Source organism: Hyperolius riggenbachi, chromosome 5, assembly GCF_040937935.1.
Source record: "Hyperolius riggenbachi isolate aHypRig1 chromosome 5, aHypRig1.pri, whole genome shotgun sequence".
Classification (NCBI taxonomy): Eukaryota; Metazoa; Chordata; class Amphibia; order Anura; family Hyperoliidae; genus Hyperolius; species Hyperolius riggenbachi.
This window is the reverse complement of record NC_090650.1, coordinates 334,788,377-334,816,155: the sequence shown is the minus strand read 5'-3', so window position 1 is coordinate 334,816,155 and position 27,779 is coordinate 334,788,377. Positions and strand designations below refer to the sequence as shown.

At 45.4% G+C, this 27,779-nt stretch overlaps 1 protein-coding gene across 4 annotated transcripts in view; it reads left to right on the top strand.

Moving 5' to 3' along the window:
- The window catches only part of PRKDC (protein kinase, DNA-activated, catalytic subunit), a 270,531-nt gene that overhangs the window by 200,219 nt on the left and 42,533 nt on the right, over nt 1-27,779 (top strand). For 3 of the 4 annotated variants that reach the window (XM_068237357.1, XM_068237356.1, XM_068237358.1), the window contains 7 exons: nt 1,479-1,659; nt 2,647-2,807; nt 4,112-4,323; nt 6,331-6,418; nt 16,095-16,238; nt 21,118-21,325; nt 26,614-26,681. In XM_068237357.1, coding sequence (XP_068093458.1) covers nt 1,479-1,659; nt 2,647-2,807; nt 4,112-4,323; nt 6,331-6,418; nt 16,095-16,238; nt 21,118-21,325; nt 26,614-26,681 — 1,062 coding nt within the window. Of the gene's footprint in view, nt 1-1,478; nt 1,660-2,646; nt 2,808-4,111; nt 4,324-6,330; nt 6,419-16,094; nt 16,239-20,092; nt 20,150-21,117; nt 21,326-26,613; nt 26,682-27,779 lie in introns of those variants that run through there. The other variant, XR_011020922.1, reaches the window with a different exon arrangement.

Genomic DNA, 27,779 nt, shown 5'->3' with positions numbered 1-27,779 from the left:
CTTGAGATTGCTGAGTCCAGTCTAACAAAATTAAACACAGCTTCTCCTAGGTACACAGAACCTATTCTGCCAGCCAAATCAAGCATTTCCACATTAACCACTTAGAGACACTGAAGCGAAAAAAAAATGATGATATTATGATTTGTATGTGTAGTACAGCTAAGAAAAAAAACATTAAGATCAGATACATCAGTCTAATTGTTTCCAGTACAGGAAGAGTTGAGAAACTCCAGTTATTATCTCTATGCAAAAAAAACTATTAGGGCCCTTTTCCACCAGCGCGTTTGCGCTGGCTGAATCGCAAAAACGCAAACCGCTAGCGATTTTACAATCGCTACGGTTTGCTTTTTAACAAACCGTAGGTCATTTTTTAACAAACCGTAGGTCATTTCCACTACCGCGATTCGTTTTTGCGGGGAACGCGAACGCGCGGCGGAGCGATAATTGCCGCGATTTTGCTATGCAGTGCATAGCATAGCAAAATCGCGGCCGCGAACGTCGGGGAATCGCCGGTAATTGCGATTCAGCAATCGCTAGCGTTCAGCGTGAACGCTAGCGACTGCAGGTGGAAAAGGGCCCTTAAGCTCTCGACTAACTTAGTCATGGAGAGGGCTGTTATCTGACTTTTATTATCTCAACTGTAATTGAACTGTTTACTTTTCCTCTGCTAGAGGAGAGTTCATTACTTCACAGACTGCTCTGACAGACTCATTTTGAATGCTGAGTGTTGTGTAATCTGCACATATTATAGAGTGATGCGATGTTAGAAAAAACACTATATACCTGAAAATAAAAATATGAGGATATTTTCTTTGCTGCTAATCTTCTAGTAATTCATAGTACACAACCAATTCATTATATCATATATTTTTTTTCGCTTCAGTGTCTCTTTAAGGATCACAGGCTTACACCCCTCTAGTGACCAGGCTATTTTTTTTTACAATTCAGGGCGCTGCAGCTTTAACAGCTCGTTGCAGAGCCATACAACTTAAAGGGAACCTTAACTGTGGGCCAAAAAAAAAGTTCACTTACCTGGGGCTTTCCCAAGCCTCCTGCAGCCGTCCTGTGCCCGCGCCGGTCCCTCGGTGCCCTCCGGTCTCCCTCCGCGGCTAAGTTTCGCTTTCGGCCGACTGCCAGTTATCCTCCAGCAAAGCATCCTTTTCTTCCGCATTCCCCGTCGTAAAGAGCCGTAAAGCGCGTCCGCATGACGCAAGACGCAGCCTATACCAATTCGCCAGGCCTCATCACTCACACTATAAGGGGTTTTATGCACTAGCACAGCAACTGTCTGGTGGTCACATGCAATTACACTTTCAAAGTTTTTAAGGGTCCATTAAAAACATAATAAAAAAAATGGCTCAGTGGGCTGTAGTTTGGGGACCCCATTGCTTTTCTATAATCTGAGATACATTTTGAATTTATCTTTGTAAAACTTTTGTAGTGATCCTGCTAATCATTTCCATGTGACTGTATTGCAGGTGACAGCGGGGCTGTATAGGAAATCCTTCCATCATTTGAATTGTGCAGTCAGGAAAGCTTCAGAAGAGGAACAGTCCCGCATGGCTACTCGGACTGACAGGGAAGGAATCGTTAAATCTTACATGTCCTTGGTAGATTTTTGTGATGCACATCTCCGGAGAGTAGAAGACAAATCATCAGGTATCCTTTATATACATGTACAGTGCAGTTCCCAGTGCCAGGCAACACTAGAGTCAGCTTACTGCATAGCAACTCATTACAGTGTTCATTACTGTGCATCAGTTATTATTATTTTAGTATTTATATAGCAGCGACCTCTTCCACAGTGCTTATGGCCTATTTCCACTAGCATATTGCATTTTGCATACGTTTTCCTGTATGCGGATTTCCGAGTTTATTCGTATGCGGCTATTTATGGGAAAGGTATGTGTGGTGCAGAGATCTGCAGCATGCAATCCATATTTTTTCTCCATCACACTGCATTTATAAATTGGCATTTAATGGGAATGACTCCGTTGACATGCATTGGTTTCAGTTTCAGTGCGAATAATGGCATTGCGATTACACACTTAGTGGAAACAAGCCATTACAGAGTATATAGTGTCATCACTAACTGTGCCTTAGAGAGGCTCACAATCTAATCTCTACCATAGTCCTATCTCAATCATAGTCTTGGGACAATTTAGAGGGAAGCCAATTAACTTATCTGTATATATTTGGGATGCGGGAGGAAACCAGATTGCCTTGCGGAAACCTACACACGAAAAACATACAAACTCTGTGCAGATAGTGCCCTGTCTGGGATTCGAACCAGGGACCCAGCACTGCAAGACAAGTGCTATCCTTTTTGCCACCGTGCTCACCATAACCAAAAATGCTGCAAGCTAAACTTTTTAAGAACACTGCATAGCTTTAGTTGACCACCACAATTAAAACATTACAATTTTCGGTCCAAAGCATTTTAGGCACATTTTTGCAGCGGTGTTGCGTGTACTTCTCAGTGGCGCAGATAGTGTGAAGGAGCCTGTCAGCATGACCAGACCTTACCTCAGTTCGGTTACACAGTGTAATTGAAATGCCTAGTACTGTAGTTGGAATCCATCATCTGCCGTATTGATGTGTAATATGCTTGGAAATTCTTTACCTTGTTAACAACTTGTTTTATAGTGTTGAAACCTCAGGATTTGAAAGAGTTCCCTGAAATCATTGTGGATAAAATGATTAGGGCACTAAGGCTGGAGTCCAAGGAAGCGCAATTACAATTCCCAAGACTTCTGCAAATAATTGAATTGTATCCCTCAGAAACGCTAGACTTAATGACCAAAGAGGTGAGTTTCTTCAGAAAGGTATAAAATGTGAAAACGTGTGAAGTTGATTACACTTATCTTGATATTGTAAAATATATTCAATTGTCTGCTTTAGTTATATTTTTGTACTTGCATGGACATAACCATCACCCCTGCGACCCCTGCCATCGCAGGGGTGCTTTTTCTCCTCCCTTTCCCCTACTGCTAGTGCAGCCAATTAGCAAATAAACCTCCCTGTTCGCTTGCAAAAGCCATGTGCAGAAGCATGTGTAATTTCCTGCTTCCAGACGCTGCTTCACAGCAGTACACTCTCTGCTGCCATTAGCCGGCTCTTGATCACATGACCCACATGGGTTTTGGGGACCAAGGGGGGCCCATGCTATCATTTTTGCATGGGGGCCCTATTAAAGAGAACCCGAGGTGTGTTTAAAGAATGCTATCTGCATACAGAGGCTAGATCTGCCTATACAGCCCAGCCTCTGTTGCTATCCCAAACCCCACTAAGTTCCCCCTGCACTCTGCAATCCCTCACAAATCACAGCTGTGCTGTGAGGCTGTGTTTACATCTGTAGTGTCAGTCTCAGCTGCTCCCCCGCCTCCTGCATAGCTCCGGTCCCTGCCCCCGTCCCTTCCCTCCAATCAGCAGGGAGGGAAGGGATGCAGGCGGGGACTGGAGTTCTGCAGGAGGCGGGGAGAGCAGCAGACTGACACTATAGAGATAAACACAGCCAGCTCTGACAAGCTGTTTGTCAGCAGCGTGGCTGTGATTTATGAGGGATTGCAGAGTGCAGGGGGACCTTAGGGGGGTTTGGGATAGCAACAGAGGCTGGGCTGTATAGGCAGATCCAGCCTCTGTATGCAGATCACATTCTTCAAACCCACCTCGGGTTCTCTTTAAAGGGACTCTGAGCTCAACTTAAAAAGGAAAATAGTACTCACCTGGGGCTTTCTCCAGCCCAGTGCTGGTCGGTAGGTCCCACGACGGCTTCCTGGCTCCTCTCCTAGGCACCGATCCGGAATGGCTGCCTGGCGACACGGGCAGCCATTCCAGATCGGGGCGTAGGAGAGGAGCCAGGACGCCGTCGTGAGACCTCCCGACCAGCACTGGGCTGGAGAAAGCCCCGGGTGAGTACTATTTTCCTTTTTAAGTTGAGCTCGGAGTCCCTGTAAGTCTTGTTACGCCCCTGGGTACTTGCCAATGGCTTTAGTGGCTGTACTGCATTGTTCATTTGTAAAAGTAAAAATTGTCTAATACTTTCCCCATGCTCTGAGACTGTGGGCTTATTTGTGTGTGGAAACTGTCTCTGACTTCTGTCTCATTCCAGGTTAGCTCAGTGCCGTGCTGGCAGTTTATTGGCTGGATCAGTCAGATGATGGCAATGCTTGACAAGAAGGAAGCTGTTGCGGTGCAGTCTATAATACAGCAGATTGCTGACCACTACCCCCAAGCTCTTGTGTACCCGTTCATGATCAGTGGGGAGAACTATCATTTTGAGGGCTCAGTAGATGGACACAGGAATAAAGAGTTTGTGGATAGGTAAGGACATGCATTTCTCCTTCTTCTGAGGTGAAGTTTAACTACTTAAAGACCGCCCCATGCCAATGGGCGTGGTCGCGGCGGCAGCCCCAGGACCACCTAACGCCAATTGGCGTCAAATCCTGGGGCTACATCTCCTGCTTGAGGGGTGGAGCTCCGCTGCGATAGATGGCGTGATCGCCGTCTATTTACATGTACAACGCTGCAATTGGCAGCAGCGCTGTACTGGTGGGGATAGCCGTGTGACACGGCTGTCCCCTCCTGAGACTGGGGAGTGATCATAGGCTGAAGCCTATGACAGCTGATCACCCTGATTGGCTAGCGGAGAGAGGAAGGGAGCAGGGGAGGACAGATAAAAAAAAAAAAAAAAAAAAAGCAAAATGTATTAAAAACAAATAAAGTGGTTAAATTGTGCATTCACAGATGCTGTGGCCTGTAATCACAGTTCACTAGATACAAGTCTGTAAAAACACACATCACTGTATCTACATCTGTTCAGAGGAGATTGCAAGGCTGAAAACAGGAATATCAAATATTTGAGATGTCCTGTATAAATGTAAAGGTATTCCTATTAGGAAAGCCATAATCATATTCTTCATCATGAGAAGCTTCTGGAAAAATAAGAAAACTTGTGCTTAATGTGTACCAGAGATGGGGCTCCTTAAAAATGTATACATACCTGGGGCTTCCTCCAGCCCCCTCCGGCCTGCTTGCTCCCACTCCACCCTCAGTCGCCTTCTCCTTCGCCCGTAACTGGCCCTGAAAAGTTGTACAGTTGGAGCATGCACAGTCCGGCCAGGCACACTTCCGTCTCGCTCCCATCGCCGGGAGCGTTCTGCGATTGCGCAGAACGCTCCAGGCAGCGTGACTGTGGCGGTAGTGCGTGCAGCCGGCCAGGCCCTATTGTGGAAGAATGGGGAGTCGGAAGAGGACGGCGTGGGAGCATTCAGGGGGCTGGAGGAAGCCCCAGGTATGTATATTTTATTGCTGTGGCCCCATCTAAAGGGTCACTTCAAGCCTTGTGTATGTAAAGTTGTTTCTGGAGTTGTTACTGCAAAAAAAAAATAATTCAGTATAGCTGCACTTCCAGTTTTGGGGTGACAACAGTAACGTCACCGCACTTCACAGATCCTAATGCTGCCTGCTGAGGCCCCTTCACCGCTGCTGGCAAGGACACGGACACCTATTGCTGTCCGTTGCTGTGGTTACCAGCTTTCAGCTCTGAGCAGCATTGTGGCAGCAGCACGGAGCAGCCAGGAGTTATAGATGTGTCCTGCTAGCATCTAACATTACGATTAAAGTTGTTGTTTTATTCACGAGGCAAGCATTCTTAGAAGGAAAGCAGTAAAAATGTAACTCTTTCCTGGCTGTACTGGTTCCTGCAGCTCTGCTGTGCTGGCCGGATACTCGTAGAATTCGGACAGTTCATGCACTCAGGTCAGATGCGGGAGAGTAAGGGTTCTAGTAGCTTATTATTTCAATACTGGGCCTCTATGGGAATGAGATAAAAGAAGAAGCACGTGGGCACCAGTAAAATGCAACTGCTGTTTATTGCCTGCATCCACAACAAACAGCTAATACAGTGCAATGCTTCACCCTTCCTGGGTTCACCCAGCACAAAGGACCCCGCCGGTCACTGTTTAGAATTAGCAAAACAGTGGAAGATGCAAGTTATGTCATTTTCCGAATTAGTAGAAAGCAAGATGGCAGCACCCATGACACTGACATTTTAACGTTTGCAGCTCTAGCCAGCTAGTGCAGGTAGCAGTGTACATCAGAGAAACAATGTACTTGATATATATATACAGTATAGATATATATCGAACATGGCAAACCTATCAAGTGGGGGGAATTTTAGTTCAGGTTTACTTTAATGGCAAGTACCGTTTGGAAGTACAACTCTTTCATAAAACTTTATATATGGAGTTTCCTTTTCTCACTGAATACATATTATTTTTCTCTTGATAAATGTACGTGTGTATATTTCATTTATCTGTTTTTTGTTAGGGTTCGAGGCAAGTTGGAAAAAAACGGGCTGGTTGTCACATTCATTAAGGCTCTGGAACAGCTATCTAACCCTGCTCTGATATTACAGGTAAATATTAGATGGCTAAAGAAACCTACTTTAATGACATTGTTCCCTACAGTTATAGTGTGGAGTAAGAGTAGGTTCACACTGGGTCCAGGAACGTATCCGTGGCTCTGTTTTTAAAACCTGATCAAAACCAGAGCCATGGATAGCAATGTTAAAAATATCAGCCGTCTTTACCTAAACAAAAAATGGATCCATCTGCGTTTGCGGGGACCTGTTTTCAAAACCTGAACGGAAATGTCCGGATCTGCTACAGTTTCCCGCACCGCATATGGATCCTGATACGTGTAGGGGTAGTGGCAGGCAAGAGGAAAACACAGCCCCCCTCTACACAGGCAGTTTTGGACACAGAAACTGATCCGTTTTCTGTGCCCCAGCGTGTGGGTGGGGAGGGGGCCGCCATGCTGGAGGTGATAGCAGCCAGGATGGGGTGACGGGGGGAGGGGGGGGCGCACCGCCCTCCCTCCCCTGGATCCCCCGTCCCCGCTACTCCTGCAAAAGTAATTAATGCTGGGAGCTTACCTCCTTTAGTTCCTCCGCTCGCCGCATCACTGCGTGCAATGCCACCCTCCGAAGTATAGAGCATGTAGCTGGAGGCGTAGATTTTTGATCATTAATATCTACAGGGATATGGAATCAGTAAGAAAATCATTCACACTCCTCAGGTTATGAAACCACCGACTCCAGGTACCCCAAATTGCTCCGACTTCTTGACTCCAACTCCTTAGTCTAATACTGGAGTCAATACACAAATCATCCTACCCCAACTCCTCAATTTATAAAACCACTGATTCCAGGTACCCAAAATTGCTCCGACTCCACACCCCTGAATATTCAATCAGAAAAATGGAAATCTGATTGAAAAAATCGCATATGTGTGTATATGCTAGCTTTCTTATATAGCTTATTGCTGTTGAATCTAACTATCAATCGGATCACTCACTCAAATAGGATCTGAAGTGACTTGCATGGTGTGTACCAGCCTTTTAGTCATCAACATATTTCTGGAATTATTGTTATGTATTTGTGACATCTACTTCTTTACACAGTATATGGGCATGTCATGAAAGTACTTACAGTGTAATCCCTACTATATTCAGTATGTTTCTACTGTAACCTAAGGGACCAGTCAGCTATCATGTTTTTGGGATTTTTGAGGAAGCTAAAGTATACCTGGGACATCTGTGTGCCTTCAAATTCATGTTTAAAAATCTCATTTACCGTATTTTTCAGACTCCTGACCATAAGACACACCTAGCGCTGCGTAATATGTTGGCGCTTTATAAATACAATAAATAATAATAGGTTTAGAGGACAAAAACCATGGGAAAAAATATATACTAAACCTGGTGCATCCATGGTGAAGGGGTATCTTGTGGATTATGCCCCCTTGTGTGCATCCAAGATGGAGAGGAAAAACCGCTGGCACTGCTGTCAATTGCTTTTCATTTACTTGTGACAGCACATCATACTGCTGCATACATTGCATTTATGATAAAACAAGGTGTCACATACCGGAGGGTGATGGAAACCGGTGCGGTGGGTGCAGGGAATGAAAGCCTTACGGCCGTATTCGCGCGACACGGCTGTAAGGCCTTCATTCCCTTCACCCACCGCACCGGTTTCCATCACCCTCCGGTATGTGACACCTTGTTTTATCATAAATGCAATGTATGCAGCAGTATGATGTGTTGTCACAAGTAAATTAAAAGCAACTGACCACAGTGCAAGTGTTTTTTCCTCTCTCTCGGATGCACAGATTTGACTAAAGTCTGAGCACACCGTGTATATTGCCAATCTACTGGAGGTTTATATGCAAAAAAAACCACCACCGCCCCCTTCTCCCCCACTCACCACCACACGCACAAACACTGTAGTGCCAGCACTTTTGTCCTACCCATTTTATGCTCATTTTGTACCTCATGCCCCCTTGTACCTCTTGTGGCTCCCTGTGTCCTCCTCTGTCCCCCGTGTCCTCCTGTATGCAACACGTGTCCTACTCTATGCCCCTTTGTGCCCCTGTGTCCTGCATTTGTCCCGTGTCCTCCTCTGCATGGGCACAGTACAGGGAGTCCCTGACATTGCAGCAGGTTGGGGGTTCGTATTGGCAGGCGTTCACAAGTCAGGAACTCCCTGCATTTGAATTATAAGACGCAGTGACATTTTTTCCCCACTTTTGAGGGGAAAAAAAGTGAGTCTTATTGTCCAAAAAATACAGTACTTCTATGTTTCTTGTTGCCATTACTATGATCAATTTAGATTATGCTGGCTTATTCAGCAATACTTTTACAGAGTAAACTGATTAACCACTTGCCGACCGCCCACTACCTATGGGCGGCGGCAAAGTGGACCCCGCAAGGACCGCAATACACCCATCGGCAGCGGCTCCTGCGGGACTAGCTGGCCGGGGATCGCGCGCTAGCATCTGCCGGCAATAGGCTCCGCCCACCCGTGCGGTCAACCCGCCGGCTGTTCGGAAGCACCGGCAGGTTGTTAGCCCCGATCTGCCGCATACAAAGTGTATAAGTGTATAATTTGTAATGTATACAAAGTGTATTATACAGGCTGCCTCCTGCCCTGGTGGTCCCAGTGATCAAGGGACCACCAGGGCAGGAGGCAGCCCTCTAGTAAGCACCCAAGCACACTGATCTTGCCCCACCTGCCCCCTGATCGCCCACAGTACCCCTCAGACCCCCCCAATCACTGCCTCAGACCACAGTTTGCACCTCACCCCCTATTCACCCATCAATCACCCCCTGTCACTATCTGTCAATGCTATTTTTTTAGAATAGGTCCAGATCCTCCCCAGACCCCCCCCCCCCCGTGTACTGTATACATCTATCCTCCCATGTAATCACCCACTGATCACCTGTCAATCACCCATCAATCACTCCGTCACCACCCTTCACTGCCACCCATCAGATCAGACCCTAATCTGCCCCTTGTGGGCACCTGATCACTCGCTCACACCCTCAGATCGCCCGCAGACCCACCCTCAGATCACCTCCCAAGTGCATTGTTTACATCTGTTCTCCCCTCTAATCACCCACTGATCACCCATCAATTACCCCCTGTCACTGCTACCCATCAGATCAGACCGTAATCTGCCCCTTGTGGGCACCCAATTACCCACCCACACCCTCAGATTGCCCTCAGACCCCCCTGATCACCTCGCCAGTGCATTGCTTGCATTTATTCTCCCCTCTAATCAACCCTGATCACCTATCAATCACCCTGTCACCACCTGTCACTGCTACCCATCAGATCAGACCCTAATCTACCCCTTGCGGGCACCCAAACACCCGCCCACACCATCAGATTGCCCTCAGACCCTCCCCTTATCACCTCCCCAGTGCAATATTTACATCTGTTCTCCCCTCTAATCACCCACTGATCACCCATCAATCACCCCCTGCCACCATCTGTCACTGCTACCCATCATACCCATCAGATCAGACCCTCATCTGCACGTTGCGGGCACCCAATCACCCGCCCACACCTTCAGATCGCCAGTGCATTGCTTGCATCTATTCTCCCCTCTAATCACACCCTGATCACCTATCAATCACCCTGTCACCACCTGTCTCTGCTACCCATCAGAACAGACCCTAATCTGCCCCTTGCAGGCACCCAAACCCCCGCCCACACCCTCAAATCGCCCGCAGATCCCCCCCCCCCCCAATCACCTCCCCAGTGCATTATTTACATCTGTTCTCCCCTCTAATCACCTACTGATCACCCATCAATCACCCCTTGTCACCACCTGTCACTGCTTCCCATCAGATCAGACCCTAATCTGCCCCTTGCGGGCACCCAATTACCCGCTCACACCCTCAGATCGCCCGCAGACACCCCCCCCCCCCCCCCTGTATCACCTCCCCAGGGCATTGCTTGCATTTATTTCCCCCTCTAATCGCACCCTGAGACACCCATCAATCACCTCCTGTCACCACCTGTCACCCCCTAGCACACCTACCCATCAGATCAGGCCCTAATTTGCCCCGTGTGGGCTCCTGATCACTCGCCCAAAACCTCAGATCCCTCTCAGACCCCCTTCCGATCACCTCCCTAGTGCATTGATTGCATCTATTCTCCCCTCTAATCACCCCCTGAGACACCTCATCAATCACCTCCGGTCACCCCCTAGCACTCCTATCCATCAGATCAGGCCCATAATACATCACATGCCCATGTTCTCTGCTGCCATGTCCAGGTCATGATTTGAGAACATCCTGCGCTTCCTGCACTTCAGTGCCAATACAACCTGTTATCTAAAAGGCCACCCTGCTTATGACCGGTTACCAAAAATTCGGCCCCTCATAGACCACCTGTCATCAAAATTTGCAGATGCTTATACCCCTGAACAGTCATTTTGAGGCATTTGGTTTCTAGACTTCTCCTCGTGGTTTCATAGAAGATTTTATTTTTTTGTCACAAGTTAGTGGAAAATGACACTTTGGGAAAATAAAAATCAATTTCCGCTAACTTGTGACAAAAAATAAAATCTTCTATGAACTCACCATACTCCTAACTGAATACCTTGGGATGTCTTCTTTCTAAAATGGGGTCACTTGTGGGGTTCCTATACTGCCCTGGCATTTTAGGGACCTGTGAAATCCTAAAGGTACTCATAGGACGTTGGGCCCCTTAGCGCACCTAGGCTGCAAAAAAGTGTCACGTGGTATCGCCGTACTCAGGAGAAGTAGTATAATGTGTTTTGGGGTGTATTTTTACACATACCCATGCTGGGTGGGAGAAATATCTCTATAAATGGACAATTGTGTGTAAAAAAAAAAAAAAAAAGTCTCATTTACAGAGATATTTCTCCCACCCAGCATGGGGATGTGTAAAATACACCCCAAAACGCATTATACTATTTCTCCTGAGTACGAGGATGCCACGTGTGACACTTTTTTGCAGCCTAGGTGCGCTAAGGTGCCCAAAGTCCTATGAGCACCTTTAGGCTTTACAGGGGTGCTTACAATTTAGCACCCCCCAAAATGCCAGGACAGTAAACACCCCACAAATGACCCCATTTTGGAAAGTAGACACCCCAAAGTATTCGGAGAGGGGCATGGTTAGTCCGTGGCAGATTTGTTTTTTGTTTGTCACAAGTAAGCAGAAATGGAAACGTTTTTATTTTATTTATTTTTTTGTCACAAAGTGTCATTTTCCGCTAACTTGTGACAAAAAAAAAAATCTTCTATGAACTCACTATGCCTCTTAGTGAATACTTTGGGATGTCTTCTTTCCAAAATGGGGTCATTTGGGGGGTATTTATACTATCCTGGAATTCTAGCCTCTCATGAAACATGACAAGTGCTCAGAAAAGTCAGAGATGCTTCAAAATGGGAAAATTCACTTTTGGCACCGTAGTTTGTAAACGCTATAACTTTTACCCAAACCAATAAATATACACTTATTGAATTTTTTGTTAATCAAAGACGTGTAGCACAATAAATTTGGACAGAAATATATACAGAAATTTTACTTTATTTGAAAAATGTCAGCACAGAAATTTAAAAATCATTTTTTTTGACAAAATTCATGTCTTTTTTGATGAATATAATAAAAACTAAAAATCACAGCAGCAATCAAATAGCACCAAAAGAAATCTGTATTAGTGACAAGAAAACGGGGTATAATTCATTCAGATGGTAGGTTGTATGACCAAGCAATAAACAGTTAAAGCTGCAGTGGTCTGACTGGAAAAAAAAAGTCTCTGGTCCTTAAGGGGTGTAAAGACTGTGGTCCTTGTGTGATTAATTCATGTGTAATTGCTCATTTAGTGGAGCTCATAATCAAACATCCCTACCATGGTCTTAGGCTAATGTCTTTACCATAGTCTATGGCTTCTCTAGGAGGAAGCCAAATCATTTACCAAGATGTGCTTTGTATGTGGGAGGAAACAGGAGTTTCAGGAAAAATCCAACATCAATATGGAGAGAAAATGCACATTGCAGATGGTGGAAGTTAACAAATTTCACATTTATTCTAAGGGGTAGGCTTATCTTTCATCAGGTTTAAAGGGAAGGTTCAAGCAAAATAAAAAAATGAGTTTCACTTACCAGCTTGCCGACCTCGGAGGTTAGCGTGCCGCATTGCGTACATTTTTACGCATTCCCGCTAGTGCAGGAACATTAACACATACATTTTTACGCGTTACTGGTTCAATGCGTAAATTTTTACGCATTGAACCAGTAATGCGTAAAAATGTATGTGTTAATTCTGCACTGGCGGGAATGCATAAAAATGTACGCAATGCGGGCCGCCGACCTCCGAGGTCGGCAAGCTGCCAGCGGGGGACTGGAGCAGCAGTGAGTGACTACAAGGGCACAGGATGGCTGCATGGGGCTGGTAGAAGCCCCAGGTAAGTGAAACTCCTTTTTTTATTTTGCTTGGACCTTCCCTTTAAAAGGTATGAACCAACTTATAACCCTTACATCAATAGTGATCTTTCCTATTGGTAGCCCTGCTACTAAAATTTGATGCAACCTGTCTCAGGGGTGCAACAATAGGGGAGTAGCTCTTCAAATGCAGTGGATCCCACAGCCGTTGGGAGGCCACAGCTAGTAACCCTCCCCACCTCCTCCCATTTATGATTCACTGATCGTGCTTCAGGTCCTTTGCAGTGAGGCGGCTGTCACAGGTTCTCATGGGAGCTCAATTATATTTGCTTCCCTGCTGACTTCTGCACTTAGAGAGGGAAGACCACTTTGCCCTAGAATGCCCTTATTTATAAAAGCCTGTAAAATGGAACAAAGAGTCATGGTTTGCCAAACCCTCGTGTTAGGTTGCAAGGCTCGTGGAGCCGGGATCACTTTCCCTCATGTGTCATGTTTTTGTGTTGCTTCTTTTTGTTTGTATTTTCTTCACACATTACTAATATGTTGATAGAAGGTGTATTATATTAATGTAATATAATAATACTAGAAGTTGTGACAGATTTCATCTTCCCGGGATCATAGAGACGCTTGTTGCTTGGAAGGAAAGCTATGGCACGGTTGTACAAGATACTAAAGGATAGAGATGTCACTTTACCAACATAACATATGGCTGTGAAAGTTGGACTATAAATTAGGTCATGCGTTGAGAATTGTATGCTTTTGAACTGTGTGTATGGAAAAAGCTGCTGAGAATTCCCTGGACTGCTAGATCTAACCAGTCTGTACTTAAAATAATAATAAAGCAATCAGATGCGCACTTGGTTAAAGTAACTGGAACAGTCTTACAAATAAGAGTCAATGAGTCACAACTCCTGCAACCGGGAGGGTGCACCTTGTCATATCTTACAACTGGACTCACAAATAGGAAAGAACGGAACCGAAAAGGAAAAAAAGAACCCAATCGTTTAACTCTGTTTTTTTGTAGGTGACCTTCACCTCTCCCTGTGATAGATCACCACCTCACAAAACCATAATGCACCTCGGTTCAAGTGCGTGGACACTCCCCCAAAATGCCCGCACTCACCACGATGTCCTCCTAAATATCCAGAGGGGAGAATGAAGGCTCAGGGGGAAGGGGTCACTTCCACTTTAATCAGCTTTAAGGTACACTAAAACTGAGAATACTCTTATAGCATAAAACTGTATGTTTATTAAAAAGATAAAAAAGATTTGCACTCTCAAGAGCCATCAGGATATCAGCATATAGCAAGATGGGGTGACCTGGGTCCCCGGGTGACTGCATTAAGGTGGATTGTCAGCCAATCCTGTCCGAAGTGGCTCCGCCCAACGTGTTTTGTCAATGCGTTGACTCATCAGGGGCTGACGTCAGAAGTAGGACTGACATGCGAGTGTGTGAGATAAATTAACGTACCGGTAATTTGATTAGCTGTGACTAAAACTAGTTGGCCTATTATAAACTACTGCTGATATTAGAACTATTTTTTCTTCTCCAAATATTTTTCTTCTAGTTTAATTTCATACAACTGTTGTGTACACAGGGCTGGTATAACTCAAACTTTGCTTGCACTTCTGCTAGGATTGGAAAGAAGATGTCTTTTTGGAATTGTCAAGAGAGAAACCAAACAAGGATGCAATTAATAATGTAGTATACAGAGGCGCCAATAGAATAAAATTAGTACCAATAAAATCAATAAAAGTGTGGGTGGTATGGGTGGAACTACCCGCCCAACAACAAACACAAGCACTGCTATGTGTATAAAGGTCGATTTAATAAGAACTCCCAACAGAAAAATACAGTTTGCAACGCGTTTCACGGGTCCCAAGCCCGCTTCCTCAGGCAAAAAAAGTATACAAGCAGGAGCAACTGAAATATATAAACAACAACAAAAGACCCATATGTAAAAGACAATAAAAAAATAAAAAAAAAAATAAAAAAAACACACAAAAATGAACATCTATCAGTGTTTTAGCTGAAAATAATATATCGCAATACAATCTCTGACTATATCTGTGGGTTCCATGTATCCGCAATACTGTATCAGCATATAACAACGTGTATTTAGAAAAACGGAACATTGTATCCATAAATAACAGTAGTTAATTGATATAGATAAGATTCAATCACAGATATACAATTTTGCCAGCCGTTTAGTGCCATATGCTCTCGCACTTGCTTAGTTTATAAACGCATTGTCTATGTATAGTCCATATCCTCATATATGCAGAGAGAACCCTTTTCCATATATACATATATATATATAAAAACAAACATACATTATAATATAACAAGAGTCTTTCAATAGATATGCCTGATCTTGAACATGGACAATCCTAAGCATACATGTTGCAATATAACGCGGAAGGAGAAGTGGATGGTGGATAAACTATCATGAGTAATAAAGGAAAGGAGTAGAGAAGAGTGTGGGGGGAAAAAATAGCAGTGGGCTGGGGGGAAGATCGCCACTTACCAGTGTCCTTGTGCAGACGAGTGTGGCGCCTATGCTGCAGGTTGGCGCCACACTCGTATCTAAATGTCTTCCTCACAGTGACGTCTGGGTGAGGGGGCGTAGTGCGTGACCAGTAAGGAGGGGCGTGACTATCCGGATCTGTGATGATAGAACGCACATTCCGCCTATAGGACCATGTACATAGCGGAAGTGCGTCAGCTAAGGGCATGATGGCTGAGCCGCCATCTTACTAGTGGGCATGTTTCTCTTATGTAGTGTCCCATACGGAAATACGTATTGTGTATAACATAGGTCTGTTTACGGAGATCCGTAATCGTATAAACAAGTCTATTCACGGAAATCCGCAATGTATATAGGTATAAATTCATGAGGATATGGGAAGGTATATCGGGGGGAGGGTGTTGGATATACGGCTCCCCAGAAAAAGGGGAGGGGGGGGGTTTGGGAAGAGGGAAAAAGAAGTGAATGACATTCCTTCTGATAATTTGGTATAAACAGTGGACATAATGCAAATAATGGAAAACATACATACACGGAAATTCATGTTCAAAAGAGCAAAGAAATATATACCAAATACAAATAATGGAAAAAAATCATGTTTAAAAGAGCAGAGATATATATGCTCTAAATATTCGGATTGTCTGGGTCTATGTGCACATGGGGAATATATGTGCACATGGGGAATATATGTGCACGTTACCCTCAGTCTGCCATGGCTGCTCCCTCTCCCTTCTAGTTTAATTTCATACAACTGTTGTGTACACAGGGCTGGTATAACTCAAACTTTGCTTGCACTTCTGCTAGGATTGGAAAGAAGATGTCTTTTTGGAACTGTCAAGAGAGAAACCAAACAAGGATGCAATTAAGATGATGTGTAAGGAAATGATTGCAAGTTTGTGTAATACAAAAGATGCTTTTTTTGGAACATCTAGAAAGAAGTTTGCAGAGGTAGGTCATTATTTATCTGTTTGTTTAGGCTTGTGCCTTCACATATATATTCTGTACTACAGGTATAGCAAAAGTAAGAAAAACTGTTTTTTATATAGAATAAATTGAATATCCAGTAGAGAGCCCAAAATGTCTTTGACCGGAGACCGTGAGCACATCAGCAAAATCTGCCTCCAGAGACATTGTAAGGTTATATACCATCGGGTCATAAATGCGTATGTAACCTTTTTTGTCTTTCAAGTTTTGTTTACATGCTAGACTGCACTTGGCCCGAGGCAGCCCGTTGGGGCCCCCTCTGCCAACATTCTTTATGGCTGGGCAGACTATAGCCCACAGGGGGTATCTGGTCCATTGGTGTTTTGGATCCCGCCCACCAATAGAGGGCCAGATTCCTCTTCTCCCTCCCTGCAAAGATGTGTGCGGTTCACAATGTTAAGTTTAACCCACCCACTCACACATTCCAGCGCCAATCTCCATGGTCACAGCAGCGTCATGTGACCTGCCATCAGTAAGTGTTATATGATGATGCCGTGGCCATGGAGATCGCCACTGGAGGATGTGATTAGGTAAATTAAACTAATCATAATGCACCACTTACAACTGCAGGGAGGGAGGAGAGGTATGCGGGCTGCTAGAGGAATGTGTCCTGCAGCCGAAAAAGTTTGCCCGTCGCATGATCTAGCATGTGCTCACCAGCATCAACCCGCATGGTGGAACAAGTTGGCAAGCTCGGGTCAAGGGCATTGCTCTTATATAGCCCCTCCCATCCCTGACGTTGGCCCTCCTCTCCTCCCTGTAGCAACAGAATGTTTCACTAGAAAAATATAGGGAGCACAGGGATTTATATGCAAAAATAATTAATTATACAAATTAAATGTTATCAAACAACATCCAGTGACCACAGGCACATAAAATCAATTCAAACTCATGTTGGTTATATCAACTAGAAATTTATGGAACCTTGGTATAGGTGCACCTATATATTGTGATACCGGTATTTTACTTTGGGCCCCTTTTAAGCTATCTTGTTTAACATAGACCATAGCCATCAATGCAATAATCTTCAACCCTACCGTGTGCTAGATACAACATGCTCACCTCTACATGTATAATATATACACCCCCATTATGTGCACAACTGCACACAAACTTGCTGCCAAAGCGTTCAACCTTTCTGCCAGAGCTTTGAGTAAGCAACAAAAGAACAAGTCCTCCGTGATCGCAGCACAAGCTATTTGAATTGCAGTACCTTGCAATCAGATACTGGACGTTTTGTGCCAAGCATGAGTCTGTGTGAGAGATATATTAACGCAACCTGCGGGTGACAGGACACCGCTGAGTGGAAATCTGCTTCTCCGTCAACTCAGGGGAGTGGTAATTGTAGCCATTTAAACTTCCGCGCAATTGCGCAGCCAGGGAGCTCAGGCATGCACAGGAAGGGAGCGGAGGCATGGGTGGTCAGCTTGATGCCGTCAGAACACGTGACGCTTTTCACTAATCAGGTTCTTCAGACGTGTGATGTAAATCCTTGACCCGACCCTTTCTTTTTTTTTTACTCGGGTTTAATAACTATAGTAACGTAACTAGCAGTGGTCAATTGGAAGTGGAATATGGCACCATCTAGTGTCCCAAGAGCAAAATGCAGTTCCAGATCACTCTAAGAAGACTTAAATTCATAGACATTTAAATTCATAGCACTATTCAATCCATAAGATTGCATAGAATTGCATTTGTATATCCAGAAGAATTCTTTTTTTTTTAAGTAATTGTTGATCATAGTCACCTCTCCTAGGACTTATATTTAATGTATAGATACCCATAGCCTTAAGATACTTTGGATCAAAATCATGGCATTTTTTAAAGTGCATAGCCACCAGACTTTTTTTTATACTTCCCCTTCGATATTGTTCACATGTTCCTTTATCCTGGCTCTCAGAGGCCTGTAAGTTTTACCTATGCAGATCATATTTACAGCTACATTGTAGTTGATAAATAACCTTATGCTGGGCATACACGGCTCGATTTTGCCGCTCGATTCGCCCACTCGATCGCTTTGCCACTCGATTCTGCAGTCAATTCTCTTACCTTTTGCTTGTTCTTCTTAGCTTTTTCCATTCACTTCAATCCGGAATAGAGTGTTGAAAAGATTGGGCGGGAGAGCGGACATGTCTGAAATGATCAATCGAGCCATCTTAATGGCTCAAAATCGAGCCATGTATTCCCAGCATTAGGATTAGAACAATCAATATAATCATTAATATTTAAGGATCATAGTTAAAGAAGGTCTCACCCTTATGCATGTATGGACACATCAGACGGCCGCAGCAGCGGTGCATCTCTTTTCTCTTTCTCATTAATCTGGGCCAATTTTTAAAACCAAATTCACTGCTAACTTACATGCTAGACAGGCTACAACACCTTCTAGCTGCAATATGTGGATAGTCCCCATTTTTAAAATCTTTTATAACAGGAACGCTACACAAGAGATGCCAATGTTTTGACAGTATATAAAAGCCATAAGCAAGTTAAAACAAAAACTCTTATCATGGTCCTGTATCACAGGGACCCAGACAAAATACAATCGCCTTAATGCACTATTCAGTGCCAATAAAAGTCGGATGCCCACTCTCTAGCTGCTCCAACTTATTCAACTCTCTGCTGTGATCGGGGGAGATGATTAATTTGAGCTGTGCCAAAAATGTGTGAGGACCTTGGCCTTGAGGACTGGAGTTTTGACATCCCTGATTTAGAATGTGATGTGAATACATGTGTGGTATGTCGTGCATGCCCATTGCATCCTAATCCCTGTGGATGAGCACTTAGGACCACGCGATGACAAAGCTTCCGGGTCTGCGCCCAGTGGCTATTATGGGATTGGTGCCATTTTTGAAATGGAGAACAAAGTTTTTCTGCCTACGTGGTTGACGAACAGAGCCAGAGGGGAGAAAGGGTTTGAAGAGAACACTATGTGGGAGGTAAGTATTGCATTAGTATGCTTATTGTAACTTTTTTTTTCCATTGAGGTTTGCTTTAAATAAAACATATCTTTTATCTCTTCCCCTCACTACAAACACAAGTGACATTTTTTTGCCAGCTTGATTAACTCGGCAAGGGTGTAACATACTGAGTTACTTAAACTGCAGGGTTGCGTTTCTTAAATAAAAGTTACCATATGTCAGACAGGAACAAGCTTGTATATAGCCCAAATCAGAACTGTGTGCCACAGGCACACAGTCAAGTATGTATAGCTTTTTGATTGGGCCTGGTTGTTTGAATCTAACCAAGCAGAAATCTGAACACACGTTTCCACAATTCTCCTCCTGATTTGCCTATTTGTTTTAAGTACCGTATTTTTCGGAATATAAGACGCACTTTTTCTCCCCAAAAATGGGGAGAAAAAGTTCCTGCGTCTTATATTCCAAAGGCAGGGAATCCCCGACTTCAGAACGCCCGCCGATACGAACCACCGATCCGTCGCATTGTCGGGGACTCGCTGCCTTGTCCCCCTGTGGTGTCCGCCTGTCCTCTGCACATCTCCACTCCCCCTTGTCAAAAATGACGGCAGAGCAACTCACCTTCCTATGGATTCCAGCGCTGTGTGGTCCGCCGCCTCCATCATGACAGCGCTACACCTGTAAAAGAAAAGTTAGCTGCAGAGCGGCTCGCCTACCCAGCGGCGATGAGCTGCAGAAATCTCGAGTACCGCACAGCTTCCCCTAGTGACGGCTCCTGTGAATGACTCATTGAATCGTTAACGGGAGCCGTCACTAGGGGGAGCCGGCGGTACTCGAGATTTCTGCAGATCGTCGCCGCTGGGTAGGTGAGCTACTCTGCAGCTAACTTTTCTTTTACAGGTGTAGCGCTGTCATGCTGGAGGCGGCGGACCACACAGCGCTGCAGTTCATAGGAAGGTGAGTTGCTCTGCCGTGATTTTTGACAAGGGGGAGGGGAGACATGGGGGCGGGGGTGACCACACATGCGACTGGAGGACCACATGGGGGAGAGTGGGGCACAGAAACGCACACGGGGGGGGGGGCAGGAGGGGACACAGACAGACACACACACACAGGAGGACACAAGGGGACTGGAGGACCACATAGGGGGGCTGGAGGACACACACACAGGACAGGAGGGGACACATGGGGCAGGAGGACCACACAGGGGGGCTGGAAGACACACACACAGGACAGGAGGGGACACATGGAGCAGAAGGGATGACACACACACGAGGGCAGGAAGGGACACATAGTGGACACAGGAAGACAATCGGGGAGAACCTATTCCAGAGCATCTTATATTCTGAAAAATACGGTAATTTATTCGCTAAGTAGTGAGGCTGTAGGATGAGAATAACGGGGTCCATCAGATACTAATTTAGGAAGTTATCAGTGACAGGGCTAATATTTGTCATCACAGAGGTTCTGTTTAAACTCTAAGGTTGCAGAATAGAGCGCAGGAGATTTGGGCGCAGCCGGCACCACCATAGACCGTAATGGGAATTACAGCTATAGCAGTGCACAGTGAGTAACTTCGGCGCCGTCAGACGGAGCTGAAGTTATTTTTAAAACACTGTAATTTGGCCGCCAGCAATAGCTGGAAGCCGAGTTACATCATTCCCCACCATCCACGTGGACCTGGAGGGGGGAATAACACTGCCGGGCCTTGTGCAGGAGCAGGGTAAGCCATATATCGGCTGTATCCTGCGCCCACGTCTCCTGGTGGCAATTTCTCTTGTACCCTTGAAGAATAGTTAGTGTATCGGTTAGTATTTCACCTTACTGCCTGTCAGTTACCTACGTGGAAAGAAAAAATGAAATTGTACTTTTCAGAACAAAAACATATCTTGCTGGCCATAATAATAAATCCTTATACATTGCAGAAACATGGAAAGGAACTTGAGACATTCTGTGGAAAAGACGGATCACAAATTGCTGCCATGAAAGCTGATGTTTTTCAGAAAAAGATCATGCCAATACTGACAAAAATAAGATCGCAGCAGCAGATAGAGCCGGGAAATCTAAAAGAATATTCTCCATGGATGAGCAATTTCAAGCCAGAGTTTTCCAGAAATGAATTAGAAATTCCTGGTGGGTATTTATTAATGTGGTAGAGTTCGGTGGGGCACATTATATACTGTGGAGGAGAATTATAGGAGGTAGAAAAAAGACAGTCTCATAGAACCATGAAGTATTCCAAGGACTGAGTTACACACAGAAACAGCTGAGGTTGTAATTAAGTGTGGGGCAATGTCAACACTGAGGTGTACCACAGAGAAGGGGCAAAGTTATAAATGGTAGGTATATGGCACAGAAGGGGCTGAGGTGTAAGAATGTATGTGGCACAGAAGGGGCTGAGGTGTAAGAATGTATGTGGCACAGAAGGGACTGGGGTGTAAGAATGTATGTGGCACAGAAGGGACTGCGGTGTAAGAATGTATGTGGCACAGAAGGGACTGAGGTGTAAGAATGTATGTGGCACAGAAGGGGCTGATGTATAAGAATGTATGTGGCACAGAAGGGACTGAGGTGTAAGAATGTATGTGGCACAGAAGGGGCTGAGGTATAAGAATGTATGTGGCACAGAAGGGGCTGAGGTGTAAGAATGTATGTGGCACAGAAGGGGCTGAGGTGTAAGAATGTATGTGGCACAGAAGGGACTGAGGTGTAGGAATGTATGTGGCACAGAAGAGGCTGAGGTGTAAGAATGTATGTGGCACAGAAGGGGCTGAGGTGTAAGAATGTATGTGGCACAGAAGGGACTGAGTTATAAGAATGTATGTGGCACAGAAGGGGCTGAGGTGTAAGAATGTATGTGGCACAGAAGGGGCTGAGGTGTAAGAATGTATGTGGCACAGAAGGGACTGAGTTATAAGAATGTATGTGGCACAGAAGGGACTGAGGTGTAGGAATGTATGTGGCACAGAAGAGGCTGAGGTGTAAGAATGTATGTGGCACAGAAGGGGCTGAGGTGTAAGAATGTATGTGGCACAGAAGGGACTGAGTTATAAGAATGTATGTGGCACAGAAGGGACTAAGGTGTAAGAATGTATGTGGCACAGAAGGGGCTGAGGTGTAAGAATGTATGTGGCACAGAAGGGGTGAGGTGTAAGAATGTATGTGGCACAGAAGGGGCTGAGGTGTAAGAATGTATGTGGCACAGAAGGGACTGATGTGTAAGAATGTATGTGGCACAGAAGGGGCTGAGGTGTAAGAATGTATGTGGCACAGAAGAGGCTGAGGTGTAAGAATGTATGTGGCACAGAAGGGACTGATGTGTAAGAATGTATGTGGCACAGAAGAGGCTGAGGTGTAAGAATGTATGTGGCACAGAAGGGACTGATGTGTAAGAATGTATGTGGCACAGAAGGGACTGATGTGTAAGAATGTATGTGGCACAGAAGGGACTGATGTGTAAGAATGTATGTGGCACAGAAGGGGTGAGGTGTAAGAATGTATGTGGCACAGAAGGGGCTGAGGTGTAAGAATGTATGTGGCACAGAAGGGGCTGAGGTGTAAGAATGTATGTGGCACAGAAGGGGCTGAGGTGTAGGAATGTATGTGGCACAGAAGGGACTGATGTGTAAGAATGTATGTGGCACAGAAGGGGCTGAGGTGTAATTATGTATGTGGCACAGAAGGGACTGAGGTGTAAGAATGTATGTGGCACAGAAGGGGCTGAGGTGTAAGAATGTATGTGGCACAGAAGGGACTGATGTGTAAGAATGTATGTGGCACAGAAGGGGCTGAGGTGTAAGAATGTATGTGGCACAGAAGGGACTGAGGTGTAAGAATGTATGTGGCACAGAAGGGGCTGAGGTGTAAGAATGTATGTGGCACAGAAGGGGCTGAGGTGTAAGAATGTATGTGGCACAGAAGGGGCTGAGGAGTAAGAATGTATGTGGCACAGAAGGGACTGAGGTGTAAGAATGTATGTGGCACAGAAGGGACTAAGGTGTAAGAATGTATGTGGCAGAGAAGGGACTGAGGTATAAGAATGTATGTGGCAGAGAAGGGACTGAGGTATAAGAATGTATGTGGCACAGAAGGGGTGAGGTGTAAGAATGTATGTGGCACAGAAGGGGCTGAGGTGTAAGAATGTATGTGGCAGAGAAGGGACTGAGGTATAAGAATGTATGTGGCACAGAAGGGGTGAGGTGTAAGAATGTATGTGGCACAGAAGGGACTGAGGTGTAAGAATGTATGTGGCACAGAAGGGGCTGAGGTGTAAGAATGTATGTGGCACAGAAGGGACTAAGGTGTAAGAATGTATGTGGCAGAGAAGGGACTGAGGTATAAGAATGTATGTGGCAGAGAAGGGACTGAGGTATAAGAATGTATGTGGCACAGAAGGGGTGAGGTGTAAGAATGTATGTGGCACAGAAGGGGCTGAGATGTAAGAATGTATGTGGCACAGAAGAGGCTGAGGTGTAAGAATGTATGTGACACAGAAGGGGCTGAGGTGTAAGAATGTATGTGGCACAGAAGGGGCTGAGATGTAAGAATGTATGTGGCACAGAAGAGGCTGAGGTGTAAGAATGTATGTGGCACAGAAGGGGCTGAGCTGTAAGAATGTATGTGGCACAGAAGAGGCTGAGGTGTAAGAATGTATGTGACACAGAAGGGGCTGAGGTGTAAGAATGTATGTGGCACAGAAGAGGCTGAGGTGTAAGAATGTATGTGACACAGAAGGGGCTGAGGTGTAAGAATGTATGTGGCACAGAAGGGGCTGAGATGTAAGAATGTATGTGGCACAGAAGAGGCTGAGGTGTAAGAATGTATGTGGCACAGAAGGGGCTGAGCTGTAAGAATGTATGTGGCACAGAAGAGGCTGAGGTGTAGGAATGTATGTGGCACAGAAGAGGCTGAGGTGTAAGAATGTATGTGGCACAGAAGGGACTGGGGTGTAAGAATGTATGTGGCACAGAAGGGACTGATGTATAAGAATGTATGTGGCACAGAAGGGACTGAGGTGTAAGAATGTATGTGGCACAGAAGGGACTGGGGTGTAAGAATGTATGTGGCACAGAAGGGACTGATGTATAAGAATGTATGTGGCACAGAAGGGACTGGGGTGTAAGAATGTATGTGGCACAGAAGGGACTGCGGTGTAAGAATGTATGTGGCACAGAAGGGACTGAGGTGTAAGAATGTATGTGGCACAGAAGGGGCTGAGGTGTAAGAATGTATGTGGCACAGAAGGGACTTAGGTATAAGAATGTATGTGGCACAGAAGGGGTGAGGTGTAAGAATGTATGTGGCACAGAAGGGACTGAGGTGTAATTATGTATGTGGCACAGAAGGGGCTGAGGTGTAAGAATGTATGTGGCACAGAAGGGGCTGAGGTGTAAGAATGTATGTGGCACAGAAGGGCTGAGGTGTAAGAATGTATGTGGCACAGAAGAGGCTGAGGTGTAAGAATGTATGTGGCACAGAAGGGGCTGAGATGTAAGAATGTATGTGGCACAGAAGGGCTGAGGTGTAAGAATGTATGTGGCACAGAAGGGCTGAGGTGTAAGAATGTATGTGGCACAGAAGAGGCTGAGGTGTAAGAATGTATGTGGCACAGAAGGGGCTGAGGTGTAAGAATGTATGTGGCACAGAAGGGGCTGAGGTGTAGGAATGTATGTGGCACAGAAGAGGCTGAGGTGTAAGAATGTATGTGGCACAGAAGGGACTGATGTGTAAGAATGTATGTGGCACAGAAGAGGCTGAGGTGTAAGAATGTATGTGGCACAGAAGGGACTGATGTGTAAGAATGTATGTGGCACAGAAGGGGCTTGGTGGAGGAATGTATGTGGCACAGAAGGGGCTGAGGTGTAAGTATGTATGTGGCACAGAAGGGACTGTGGTGTAAGAATGTATGTGGCACAGAAGGGGCCGAGGTGTAAGAATGTATGTGGCACAGAAGGGGCTGAGGTGTAAGAATGTATGTGGCACAGAAGGGGCTGAGGTATAAGAATGTATGTGGCACAGAAGGGGCTGAGGTGTAAGAATGTATGTGGCACAGAAGGGGCTGAGGTGTAAGAATGTATGTGGCACAGAAGGGACTGAGGTATAAGAATGTATGTGGCACAGAAGGGGCTGAGGTGTAAGAATGTATGTGGCACAGAAGGGACTGAGGTGTAGGAATGTATGTGGCACAGAAGGGACTGAGGTGTAAGAATGTATGTGGCACAGAAGGGACTGAGGTGTAAGAATGTATGTGGCACAGAAGGGACTGAGGTGTAAGAATGTATGTGGCACAGAAGGGGGGAAAGGATGCTTAAAAATGAATTGCAATAAGTAATAGCACTTGATATTCAAACGCATCATTGAAGTGCCCTTTAAAGGACTTCCGAGGCCAACTATAAAAAAACAAAGTTAAATACCTGCATCACATTTGAACGCCGGGTCTCCTCCGCTCAATAGCCCCCCGGCCGCTCCTGACCCTACGGCCCGGGCTCTCCTGCCTCCACTAACATGGCCGCATGAGCTGGCCGCGGCTGCGCAGTCCGCATAGCCGCGAGTGCGGCGGCGCAGCTCTAGGGCCTACCCCCCGATCCACGCTGCAGGGGACAGCCTGTAGCGTGGATCGGGGGGGGGGGGGGGGGTAGGCCCTAGAGCTGCGCCGCAGCACTCGCGGCTATGCGGACTGCGCAGCCGCGGCCAGCTCATGCGGCCTTGTTAGTGGAGGTAGGAGAGCCCGACCAGGGCTATTGAGCGGCGGGGACCTGGCGAAACGGCACGGAGGGCGCGGACAGCGTCCTCAGTGCCTTCAAATGTGATGCAGGTATATAACTTTTTTTTTTTTTATAGTTGGCCTCGGAAGTCCTTTAAGCTCTCTCACAATTTGTGTATTTGATGCTAAGGACGAGTGGGTGAAGGTGAAATGCAGGTTCACATGACGTGAAGCTGGACCTGAATGCTGGTGCATGTGAGCTGCAACAAGAGGGGTTAATGTACCTACATAGCGGTCACTGCTCTCCACACCGTGCTCCATCCTCCTGAGACTTCCTCCTTCACAGGAAAACTACTCCTTTGAAGCTAGAAGTCTGTGGAGGTTGGAGCGCAGCGACCAGAAGTGGTGACACAGGTGAGTTTAAACCTCTTGCCACTGCCCGCATGCACCAGCAGTCAGATTCAGCATCAGGCAAACTGTATTTCATATTTGCCCGTCTCAATAAAAGAGTTGCAGACTCCAGCCAGCAAGATGCTTTCAGTATATTTTAGGCTAAGTACAAATGAGCAGTGCACAAAAATTAATGCAAGTTTACCATCCTATGCATAGATGAAATTGTAGACAGAAATGGGTCTTTAAGATTAGTATGCAATTAAAGTGTATTGCATATTTTCTACATATCACACTTATTTTCTTCTACACGTGACTTTTACTATAGGTCAGTATGATGGGAGAAGCAAACCAATGCCTGAGTATCACGTGAAGATCTCTGGATTTGATGAGCGGGTATGTGTGCCTTATTGAGTGCATCTTTGCTCTACGGTTAAGCTGCGTACGCATGCAGTTGTCTCCCAGATGATCATTACTAATCATAGTACTTTGCGCGGAGTCTTCGGGATCTTAAAGATCCGATCCACCGTGACAGTCATTATTGGCCCACAAATCATGGTCATTGGGAAAAATCGCATGGTGGGTACAGGCCTTCAGATCACAAGCAACGTTGTCAACTATGTTGAGGGACATCTGTACTTACAGTAGATTTTATGATGCAATGATTCATCTGGAAACAATGAAAAGCTACCATCCTGTACAAAGGTTTAGAAAATTACTCTAAACTCAAATCATCCGCTTGTCTTGCCTGCTGCTTAAAATAGCATAAACCTAATGTGGCATGGAATGGTCTGTAAATAGTATGCTCAGATTCATCAAATTCAGGAGAAGACTTCTTGACAATAATTAATGTATTACAGAATTTTAGATAGCAGCTGAACAAATATACACATTGAATGCAAATACTGTATTGCAAAGTTCTAGTTACATTAAAGTACAAAAAATAATAATAATACTAATTTAGTATGAGTGAGGAGACATTGGGCACAGTTTCAGGCCTATGTTATGTCCCATATTATGAAGTTCTCGCCTCTATTGCTTACAGTTATATTAATGTCCTCTGCTGTCCCCAGTCATACTGTTTCTCTATGCCACAGTGTTACTCTCCTCAGTTACACCATTTATGTATAGTGTCCTTCTCCACTGCCCATTACACTGCTGCTCTTATTTGGTGCTTCCTTCTGTTGTCTCTAGCTGGGCAGCCACTCTAACAAGAAAGTCCTCCTGTCATTGCAGAACAGCAGCAGTGAATATTGCTGGTAACTTTAGTTATGTCTCCTGATGTGGTAGGGCAGATCTTCTCAACCCTGTCCTCAAGGCCCAACAACAGTACATGTTTTGCAGGAAACCACAGACATGCACAGGTGGGGTAATTCGTTTCTCAGTAGAGCTGATTAACTACCTGTGTGGATTTCCACAAAACATGCACTGTTGGTGGGCCTTGAGGACAGGGTTGGGGAACACTGAGGGAGTGTCTAACAGACACTCCCTCAG